The sequence below is a fragment of the Antedon mediterranea genome, chromosome 1 (genome assembly GCF_964355755.1).
Source record: "Antedon mediterranea chromosome 1, ecAntMedi1.1, whole genome shotgun sequence".
Lineage (NCBI taxonomy): Eukaryota > Metazoa > Echinodermata > Crinoidea > Comatulida > Antedonidae > Antedon > Antedon mediterranea.
In genome coordinates, this window is record NC_092670.1 from 1,343,402 (window position 1) to 1,355,266 (window position 11,865).

At 34.4% G+C, this 11,865-nt stretch overlaps 2 protein-coding genes across 2 annotated transcripts; one reads left to right on the forward strand and one right to left on the reverse strand.

The window, feature by feature from the left end:
• Positions 1-1,091: 1,091 nt before the first annotated feature.
• LOC140052458 (uncharacterized) lies at positions 1,092-3,467 on the forward strand. The gene is made up of 3 exons (XM_072098071.1): positions 1,092-1,298; positions 1,839-2,088; positions 2,695-3,467. Exons 1-3 carry the CDS (start codon positions 1,251-1,253, stop codon positions 3,261-3,263), a joined length of 867 nt encoding a protein of 288 aa, XP_071954172.1. The 5' UTR covers positions 1,092-1,250; the 3' UTR covers positions 3,264-3,467.
• A 63-nt stretch (positions 3,468-3,530) lies between these two features.
• Positions 3,531-11,771, reverse strand: LOC140052636 (cyclin-F-like). Its single transcript, XM_072098307.1, has 15 exons — positions 11,618-11,771; positions 11,169-11,305; positions 10,937-11,043; positions 10,613-10,680; positions 9,413-9,609; positions 8,879-9,040; positions 8,486-8,563; positions 8,128-8,279; positions 7,593-7,757; positions 7,191-7,314; positions 6,626-6,806; positions 6,432-6,519; positions 6,156-6,255; positions 5,495-5,792; positions 3,531-4,942 (listed from the first exon to the last, which is right to left on the reverse strand). The coding sequence occupies exons 1-15, from the start codon at positions 11,622-11,624 to the stop codon at positions 4,524-4,526; spliced, it is 2,283 nt and encodes a 760-aa protein (XP_071954408.1). The 5' UTR covers positions 11,625-11,771; the 3' UTR covers positions 3,531-4,523.
• Between the last annotated feature and the right edge of the window lie 94 nt (positions 11,772-11,865).

Sequence of the window (11,865 nt, forward strand, 5' to 3'; positions counted from 1 at the left end):
GACCATCTAATAAAAGCATAGGCCTTCATCTTGCGGCCTTAATATCCTATTATATCTGAGCTGGCTAGCTAGCCAGCTAGGCAGTACAGTAACAGCTGGGCTAGGCTACCTGGCCATACTTATATAGTATTTTTGGAAACTTTAGTAACTTCCTCTACATTCCTAAATGTGCTAAATTTCCAATGTGTGATACTGCCCTCGGCAGATAATTGAACATAATCTTTTGCTCTGCTCTGGCCTTCAAACAATCACCAGTCATCAAAAGTATTTGATAACATTATCTTCCATTAACAGCCTAATTGGATCATTATAGGATGTATTTGGCAGAAATTAAGTGCCCGATTTCCTGACTGGCACTGACAGTCTTTGAATTGTATTATTATAAACCCAATTTCAATAATAGAAAGAAGCTTTTTATACATATTTAAAAATCTTTTTTCTTTCCGTTTAAAAAAAAAAAGTATACAATTATCATATATCAATGACCACCAACAATGGCTATCCCCCACGATATTATTATTATCAGGCCAATTTATAATGTGAGATAGTAATAGGGGCGATCGTAGCCATGAGTATAACTTCGGTTGTGAGGGAGATCAAGTAAAAATTCTTCAGATGCATTATTGATATATACTTTACTTTCTTTTTTTGAAGAATCTTAAATAATTAAGATGGAGATAATCTAGTAATCATAATGGTATGTGTTCTTTCAAAAAGTAGTAAACCTGACTATCTTTATTTAGAAATTCTGATTCATTAAGACCCCTAAAATCCTGTTGGCAAGGTGATTTCATATTCTCATGATTGTTACTAGTTAGCAGTGGCGGATCCATGTTATTTAAATAAGATGCGGACGCCTTAAATATAGTAAAATTAAATGGTGAACCCAAAAAGTATTCGATATACATTGTATTGCTAAAACATGGTATGGTTTATAAATAGAAACAAAAAGTATAGTGGAATACAAGATATTAGATCTGCAATCGTTGAAAGTGCTGAAGATTCCTAATTAAATCATCATGTAGCAATAAAGAACCTGCAAACTTGAAACATTGGCTGGCAATGAAAAGCGAGATTTAACAAATTAAAGGCGAATGAGTCATCATACACTATCACAAAACATGCATCCTGCTCAAAGTTAGAAAACCATCCGGCGGAGAGAAGGCTGCTAGCAAGTGAATTAACAACTTGTTTTCCTTTTTCAATTTGTATCCGCTGTACCAAAACACTGTTTGCACTCCACGTCAGCGATGGCGATGGACAAAGAGAAGCTGTTCGCTTCTTGCAATCCAACCCTTGTAAGTATTCTAAACTGTACAATTCATTTTCACTTAGTGTAGCCTAGCTGGCTAGCTGTTTTTTGTTGTTGTTTTAGAGTATTGTAGGCTTATTTAGCTAAATCTCGCAAATAATTACTTACAATTATTTATTTAAGTACAGTACGGTATGGTACTACTTGTAATCATTAAAAAAATCGGAATATTCAGATTTTTGATACAAATTCATATTAGTTTTTGTTTGTTTGACAGTATACATCACTGTAATTTGTTTTTAAAAGAGTTGGGTAACTGCTATGATACAGTCTTTTTAAAAGTTGTATTTAAGTTAAAATAAATCCTTAGTCATAACAATTGTATAAGTCGAGGCCACAAATCGGTATGATGTCAAATTAAAGTTTGTTGAAATTAAATCAATAATTTGTTTATTAGCTTTACATTTAATGTAATCAACTTTAATATAGATTTAAGATTCTCAAAAGGAAGAAGAAAAGTTATGAGTTTAGAACTATTCAAAATTCACAATCCTTTTATCAATAACATTTTACAATTTCCTTTTAGATGAGGGGCCTGACATCCGCCACGTCCGTTGCAGTGGCCCCATTAAAATTCCGAATCCGGATGGATTATCATGGGATTGACACCTCAGTATCCGTGTGGAATAACTTAAAAGCGTGGGTAAAGAATCATCCGGTTTATTCTAGTTGTCTTGCTGTACTCTGTGGGATAAATGTCATCCCGGTTTTATCATTTGCTGCTGCTTATGTGACAATTAAGATTACGATGCGAATTGGAACTTCTCTACTCCAAGGTACAGTGTATAAGTAGTCATAGTGTCTCCCTTTCACATTGCTTAAGCATGAATTGACCAATCACAAGCGATGGCTTATTCGCTTGTGATTGCTAACTGTCTATAACTTCGCTTGTCATTGGTTAAAACGCTTGCGTTGCATTTACGTCCTTGCGTTACGGTCTAGTGGGAACCAAGCTTTAGTTTACACACACTAGAGCATTTTTTCTGGTGTGTACTTTTCTAGTACAGGTGATGTGAAAGGAAAATCAAATCAAAACTATAGAGGTATTAATTATACAACTAGGGAGTCAACTCAACAGGTCAAAGTGATCCAACATGGATACAACCATCGATTACTTCATTCCTGTTCAAGTTGTATATAAATACTTCTGTATGACTAGCACTCGATTATTTTTTGCTTCTGTTCTGGTTGCTTCAGAAACAAATATAAATTCTGTAACTTATTTTGATATCTATTTTAAGAACAATATATGGTCATGTGGGCGTTGCCTCATCTTAAAATATACATTCACCTCGAAGTGCATATAATTTCGCTTTTTAAGACACCAATCTGATTTTTACTTATTCTGTTTGATTAAAATTAAAGACAACGTTTCTTTACAGGTGTGAAACGATTGCTTGGCTTCCAAACTAAAACTACTAAATTTGAGAAGGAATACCATCTTTCACATGTCAACCAACAGATGAGTGAATACTGGGGGCGCTTTCGCATCGTACCAAGCTCACAAAGGGATAAGAAGGTTGTTAGTCTCTACAACGATGTTGCTGATTTTCAAATGTTAGAAGAATGCACGAAAATGCTACAAGCGAATGATAACACCGAAGTCTATAGCTATCTTTCCGGTGTTAGTAATACTGGAGATGCAGACTCTGCGATTGCAGATTTGTATACAGAAAAAGAAGGCAGTACGGAACATCCAGATTTAATTTGCGGGTTGGATCCGAAACAAGTAAATCCAAGCGATATTGTCCCAGTGACTGATGGGAATGATGAAACAGAGACGGTAGACAGCGGTGAAGTAACTGCAAGCGAATCAATGTCTTCTATGGTGGAATCAACAACGTCACTCGAGCAAAGATTATCACGAGATGGATTAAATAAAGGAAAAAGCAAGAGAAAAAAGAGGAAAAGAATCTCATGGCCATTTTTGAAGAAAAAACAAGTACCATAGTTCCAATACATGTGCAAGGTTAAAATGTTACTAAACATGATCTGCACCATGGCTCATAAAGCAAAGTACTGTACAAATTGGTCGGATTTTATGGTGAATTTTATTGTTGAAATATCCTTAATAAATAATACTGTACTGGCAGTAAAGTACTGTAAACCAAAAATATTTGAAAAAGAGATGCATAGAAAAAATATGAACTTGAATTACACAATTGTACAATAAAAAGAAAGCAATAAATGAAATGTTATGAAATAAAATTACTGTAGTGTCTTTCTATGATTATGATTTAAAGATTCCAAAAAAGATTAGTGTTTGATTATCAAATCTATCTGGAATCTTAAGACAGATAACAAAACATATTGCTTAAATTTAAGTTTATCTTTACTTTGAGATAGAAGTAAGTCAACTCTCCTAATACCAGACATATTTAAACTGGAAAGTCTATTCAGAACGTGTTTTTAATGGTAAAAATTAAATTAGGACCTTTTGGCACTCAAGAGAATTTCCAGATAGTCCGGTACAGGTAAAGTTGACGTATAAGATATGATGCAGTATAATATACTGTACTTAATCTGACTGCAGGATCTGAGCTAAGCCCATCAGGACAAGAATCTGAGCTAAGCCCATCAGGACGAGAATCTGAGATGATAAGATTCCAATCCTGACAATTGTTGAGGTATCAAGGTAGCATCTTTTGGAATGCATTGTATCATAGTACTGTATGTACTGTTTGTAGTTTATTGCGCTTCCATACAATGATATAGCACGTTTTGCAAAATATTTGTAACATATTATTTTCAAGGATTTAAAAAGTGGCAAATATTGCAATACATATTGAAACAATGATATAAGCCCAAAACTGCTTTATTCCATCACTAAGCCAAAATCTTATAATACCCTTTTGACATTTCTTCCAAGTCTTGGAATACTTAAAAGCACCAACTTTTAAATTCATCTTTTGATTAAAATAATATTAATAAATTTAATTTCATTGTTCAAACTTTTGTCACAAAAGGTAATACATTCATGTTAAACCATCTTCTACTGTATTATGAAAAATTATGTACCTTAATTAAGTACCGTACTAATAAATGATATTTATAAAAATTACTAAATAATATCATTATTTTAATATAAATTTATGTGAAATGCATGGTATAAAACAATAATATATAAAAATAATTTTAATAAGTATATCAAAATATGTACATTTCTGTATATAAAATAAGCAGTAAAAAAGAAAACAAATTACATACATTTTTACATTCGTAGATTCTGTATATGTTTATGGTTTGGACTTAGTGACTCACGCTTTGGCTCAACATGATGTGTACGGTTTCGCAAATGGTACACACGTTTGTGTACGCTCACAAGCGCTGGTCGACTCCTTCTGAGTCCTAATTTTCCCCCACCGCCGATGGTAAAACTATGACCTTTTTGTTTTGTGCCACACGGAGACAAGTAACCACTATTGGTTTCACATATGCGCATATTTGGATGGACGGTTCGCTCATTGTTGGAATGTACTGAGTTGTAGGACATACCACCGCTATTTTCAGTATCTCTCGATGGTAGTTGTAAATTCTTCAAGTTATTGGTTACATTTATATTTGTATCTATCTTCTCATTACTAATAATGTCTGACAGTGCTTCCTTGTTTTCTTGCACCATTAAAAAATCTGAAAAGAAAAGTTTAAATGGTTAGAAAAAAAAGAGAAGAAAGAGAGAAAGTGAATTGTTTTTTTTTAAATTTGTTATTTATTTATACTAGGTAACCTCTTCAGTCACAGACCCATCTCCCAGAGGGCCCAGTTATGATCAGTGGCTGTGTATGTACTAGTACACCGAGGTACCCCCCACCCTACTTGTCTCAAAAGATGTATTGGGTTCTTTAAGACTGCACATGAGCTAGATTTGTACACTGGACCTATGGTTTATACTCCTTATCCGAGAAGACTCGTTCTACCACCAGAACCACGAAGCGAGTGAGCCTCGAACCCTTGTCGATGGTATGGCTTGTCATGCTTTTTTATATTTTCTGTATGTTCGTCTTATTCTATGTAAAATTCAATCTCTGTTTACTTAGATTGTAATAAAGATTATTTGAATTTAAAGGCTACGTAATTACGGTTCTACTGTCTTAACCGCTCGACCACTCGCTCACTGAAAGTATATATTAAACAATAAAAAAAAAACACCACATATTAACCATAATGTACCATGACACCTACCTTCATGAACTAACTCCCCATCACTTTCTTCATCCCCTTCATACCCAGAATTTATCGAACAAAAACTTTGGTTATTTGGATTTTCAGCAATTTTTTCAATCCCGGGGACAGAGGTTGGAGTGACAGCACGTGGATAAAAATCTGTTTCTTTGTCATCATTAATATCGGCTGGCTTAGCTTTTGATGAGGGAGACATCAGGAATGATTCCATAGCTGGTGACTTCTGATGTTCTTTGGTATTGGGCGATGATTGTGATTCAGCACCAAGCATGTCACACAGCACAGCATATGGAATACTCTGTGATAAAAAAATAACATGTAAAGAACGGACTAGTCAACTTGCCAATTACATTAAAAAGTCATGTATTAAGATTTGAACCAAAGACCCTGTGGTTGTCAAACAAGTATGGTGATGTTTTCATGTTCTGCAATTATATATTTTTAAATACAATACTATGTCAAAATAAATTAAATGAAAAAAAAAATTAAATGACCATGCAACACAGTTCCCCCGAGTCTAAATAAATCATTATTGCTTAGAATCGATGGCAACACCTTGGTGGTAGGTAGAAAATGTTATATGAAAAATATTAGTGGTGACCGCACCCAACCTCTACTCCATCAATCATTAAAGGTAAACCAGCTTTTAGAGAATGTTTACCTGAAATTTGCTAACTTCACTTAGTTCTGTGACAGCGTAACGTTCCTTTACAGCTACTAACTTGACTTCACGGTGGTCTGTCAGTGGACTACCTGAAAAACTGAGCAAATACTAATCTTTTAAAATACATATGAAAAGGAACTATTTTAGCTTTTATTTTTTAGATAAAAATTATTTAAATATCATTTTTTCACTACCTTGGCTTGAGCAAAAAAAAAAAATGTTTTTCCTCATTGTTAAAGCCAGTACCACAAAATAGGACCAACTGTAACTTACCAGTTCCTATGCAGGTTAAGTGTGGTCTTCTCTAGATCTTTGATATCAAAGCCTGTAGACTGTAGCATTGTCATAGTCCAGGGGGATTCTGTAAATAACAAGTTAAGATGTGACTACTTACTGCCACTACAACATTTATTAATTTGGACAACTAGGCAGTTTAAGAGACTTATTTCTAAGATAAAACTACTTACCAGCATTGAATAACAGTCTTGTGAGGTATATAGCACATGATGCTATCTTAGCTGGCGACACTGATCCAAATGCTGAATATAGTAGAGATGTTTCACATATATACATTGCCATGTCCTTTGTCTTCTTGTCGGCAGACACCATTTGACAGAGAAGGTTGAGGTAGTCGACTGCAGTTAATACCTGAAGAATGAAGTTACATTATATTATCATTATTATTTATAATTATACTGCAAAATCAAAATGTATGTATTTAACTAAATAAACCAGATATAAATGAAAACATTTCATATACCGATTATGAATTTTATTATTATTACACTTGTACAGTATTTATATTTATAAGATAGTTTGAAATAATAATATTTAACCTGCCTATTTCAGTACTCTACATTCCTGAGTGATATCCACAAACAGATAAAACATAAAACACATAAAAACTGAGTGGTTGTTCATCTATCTGTCTTTGCATATTATAGTTACACAATCTCTCAAAATGTATTCAATTAGTCCAGATTTTTCTAACAAGTTTTCATTAAGTCATCACAAAAAAAAACCAAAACATACCCGTAAATTTCCATGCAGCGTAGCGACAATATCTCCCAGCATTCTTACAACATCCTCATATTGATATGTGCCGTCAGTTAGCCAAGCAGCCTCTCGTATTGTAATGATATCCTTCTCTAGTAATCTAATCCATAATAAAACTAGATTCAGTGCGATGCCAGAGGTTCATTTGCGGTTTAATATTATACAAATAATGAATATATGAGTTGGATGGTAAGAATATTTCATTAGTTTGAAAGATTCAATTAGGTAGAACTAATACCGAATGGCAAGTGATGCGTAACTAACCAATCAAATTGCAAGAATACAGTCAGTATATATTATATAATAATACTGTATATTATAACATAAGAACTTACAACTTAGAAACCATGAAAAGTACAGTATGTACAAAAAAAATACCTTGCACATACGACCATTCCTGCAATTCCTACCAACTGCAGATCGGCTCGCGTGATTGGACGCATCATGAGGTAGCGGTCAATGGAGCATATTGTAGTGTGTAAAGTTAACGATGAGTAGTCTTTCATTCCAGTCACTTCAATTAACCAATCCACAAGAATATGTCTGGAAAAAAGAAAGAATATATAGACTTAAGATAATGTATTTGGTTCAATGGTGGTTTGCTGGACAACACATTAGCCAAAGAAACTTATCTGAAAACCACAGGGCTGTTGAAATAGGTTGAAGAGAACAAATGACCATCAACTTTTGTCATCAATTTCATGTATATGTTTTGAGTCTAAACTTTTGGAAAAATCGATCAATTTTTTTAACTGGTATTTTACCCAGAGGTACTTATCTCACTGTAAGACCCTTTATTTTGCATGTGACAACACCCAGGGCCTTACTTAACGAGCCACTAACCTCATCTCACTGTAAGACCCTTTATTTTTCATGTGACAACACCCAGGGCCTTACTTAATGAGCCACTAACCTCATCTCACTGTTAAGACCTTTTTGTAGTTTGTAGATATTGTGATTGTTTGATGGGATGGACGATTGAAAGAATTGTCTTAAAGTTGAGGCTACTTGTTGAGATGGCAGTCCTCCGTAGAAACCTTTGCAATATGTGGAATATAATTCAAGCTGAAAAACACAGGTAAGCAAACAATTATCAGTGATGTACTGATATTAAGTATCAATATATTGTTTCTTTATGCTAGAGTGTCAGTATATATAGACAATCCATCATACTTTTTTTTATATCATTCGAAATAAGAAAAACAACCCACACTGGTGCTCAAGAAAGTATATACTAATATTTAATAAATGAGTTGGTTTTAATATCTTACCTTTGCGTCAATACTTCTGCCAGATGCTATTTCACGTAGGCTTCTAATTGACTGTAAACTAACAGATTCTAGGGAATCCTGTAAAAATAAGTAATTTAAGAGTTTATCTACATACAGACTCAGATATAAATTAGTTTTTATTTATTTAACTTTATTTTACCAGGGTAGCTCTAACTGATTTACTACAGCAGTACAGCTGACTTGAAGAGGCTCCTTTAATTTAGCTATTAAAAGAAACATTTTTTTCTATCAAGTTTTTAAAAGCCTTGCATCCAACCTTATCTCAAGCCACCACTAACTCCCATTATGTAACCACCATAAATTTGAAAACCGTTTGTTTTTGCAATTACTAAAGGACTTGATTATGTTTGAGTACAGTATAGCTGTTCATACCAAACTAGATTGAGATGTCTTCCAGAGAGCATAGGCAGCATCACTAGAACCAGCATGGCATGCCTTCTCAAGCCAGGGCCTTGTAATTGTCTCTACCTCGTCCTCCTCTGATAAGCTATGTGTCTTGGCAATACACATTAGTACTGATGGATGGTTATTATTCTATAAATAAGTATATTACATAATAAGTGTGTGTGTGTGGGGGATACCTCTAATACCAGTGGTGTGTTACAAAGAACATGATACACAAACTGGTAATATTGCAGTTATTAATTTCATATAAAAAATTAATTATGTCATCATCTACAAAGTATAGTCATGTCTCGGGTCCATTGTATAGTCACCACTAGATATACTTCTATGAATGAATGATTAGTAGTTGGAAACATGAACGCTAGTTGATCAAATCCAATACAGCTTTGATTTTATGATCATTTTGGTAATTATCCGCTGTACACTTGTAAACATACAAACTCATTGATTAGAGTATATTTGAGCCTTGGTAATGTCTTCATTCAGGAATTGTTGTATTACCTTGTTGTCGTCACACAAGTCTTGCATACTAGTAAGTACGCAGGCCTTGCAACAAGCACCATTTGTATTCCACGGCGGACGAATAAACAGCCACATGAACGTTGAAGCTAACTTTGAATACTGCTCAGCTTTACAAAAGTACTTAGCTGCCACTCGGCCGTTATATTCAGTATCCTTCCTCCCACTGTCTGTTACTGCTGTAGTGAACAATGACAAAAACCAGAAAAAATGTTTTGAATGAACTGATTGTTGCATGCATAAGGTTCTACACAATACCCATTTCAAACATGCAAGAGTGAATGAAAATTTCAAGAGTGAATGAGAATTTCAAGAGTGAATGGGAATTTCAAGAGTGAATGGGAATTGCAAGAGTGAATGAGAATTGCAAGAGTGAATGAGAATTGCAAGAGTGAATGAGAATTGCAAGAGTGAATGAGAATTGCAAGAGTGAATGGGAATTTCAAGAGTGAATGGGAATTTCAAGAGTGAATGGGAATTTCAAGAGTGAATGAAAATTGCAAGAGTGAATGAAAATTGCAAGAGTGAATGAAAATTTCAAGAGTGAATGGGAATTGCAAGAGTGAATGGGAATTGCAAGAGTGAATGGGAATTGCAAGAGTGAATGGGAATTGCAAGAGTGAATGAGAATTGCAAGAGTGAATGAGAATTGCAAGAGTGAATGGGAATTGCAAGAGTGAATGGGAATTGCAAGAGTGAATGGGAATTGCAAGAGTGAATGAGAATTGCAAGAGTGAATGAGAATTGCAAGAGTGAATGAGAATTGCAAGAGTGAATGAGAATTTCAAGAGTGAATGAGAATTGCAAGAGTGAATGGGAATTGCAAGAGTGAATGGGAATTGCAAGAGTGAATGGGAATTGCAAGAGTGAATGAGAATTGCAAGAGTGAATGGGAATTGCAAGAGTGAATGGGAATTGCAAGAGTGAATGGGAATTGCAAGAGTGAATGGGAATTGCAAGAGTGAATGAGAATTGCAAGAGTGAATGAGAATTGCAAGAGTGAATGGGAATTGCAAGAGTGAATGGGAATTGCAAGAGTTAATGAGAATTGCAAGAGTGAATGGGAATTGCAAGAGTGAATGAGAACTTCAAGAGTGAATGGGAATTGCAAGAGTGAATGAGAATTTTAAGAGTGAATGGGAATTTCAATCTAAATTGTTTAGTTATTATTATTTAACTTACGTCCTTCATAGTATAAATAAGCAACACCCAACTTGATCAATGCTTCAATATTGCCTTCATCGGCAGCCCTACAAAAATCAAGCAATTTAGCATTAAAATTTAGAATAATTTACAATAGCTAAGGAGTGGGTGAAATAGGAAAGTGTGGGAAGCCCACGGCATGTAGCTTAGTATATGCCTATGATTTAATATTAGTAGCCTACCATCACATATTGTACAAAGGAAGCCAAAACGTTTTAAAATTGTTATATACACTGGTAATAGATTTCATGTTTTGTATTTGAATATTAATTATTATATTATTAGTACAGTAATATACAGTACCTTTCAAAAAGCTTGAAGTTATTGCCAGATGGCCATTCACCAATAAAAGTTGCCATTTTCCATAAAGTAGAACTCGTGTCTACAAGCTCTTTGAAGCGTGGATGCACCTACAAAATAAAACAACATAAGAATTATATTGTTAAAACCTAAAAAAATAAATGCCACACTAAAAGAGGGAAAAGGCAACAATACATTTCTTTTTAAATAGTTTATTTATTAAATAGTATTCTACCTGTCTCATTTTAATTAAATCCTTGCATGGTAACCCTTTCAAAATAAGTAACAGTAACTCATCAGGTAATGAGAGAAATCCTTCTTGACGACGACACAAACGAAGCTGACGTAACGGTACTCTGTTTGAAATCAAATCTGGAAATACATAAAATAAACGTAGGCTATACTATATAATTTATAAAGCAATTAAAATTGTATTTAACCTAGGCCTAGACCAATTTGAGCCTAGCTAGAGGCTTGTTCTGAAAACGGTTGACTCAACCGTCATTGCACCCACCACTCTCGCTTGTCTCGACTGCCTAGCCTAACTAAATAGGCCTACCAACCTACCAGCAGTACCACAGGTACCACCTAGAGCGCTCGAGGCTAGCTTTTTGAATACATTATTATTAGACCTAGGCATGTTCATGACTTTCTTACCAAACTATATCGACCTGAGAATCATACCTTTCATATCGCTCCTTTTTTCTGCTTGATGAGAATAATATACCTAGTTATTCAGGCCCTAAAATATAAACTACGAGTCTTTTGAATTTGTCTAAACCGAAACCCCGGTTAAATCCAATCGGCCGTTGTAATTTATGCACATGTGTTTTTACATCCGCTAAGACATCTGATTGGTCTATTCAAGTTAAGTACCGCCTCTTTTTGCCTAATTTAGTGAATGAGTTCAAAGGTTATTTTTAATACGACAC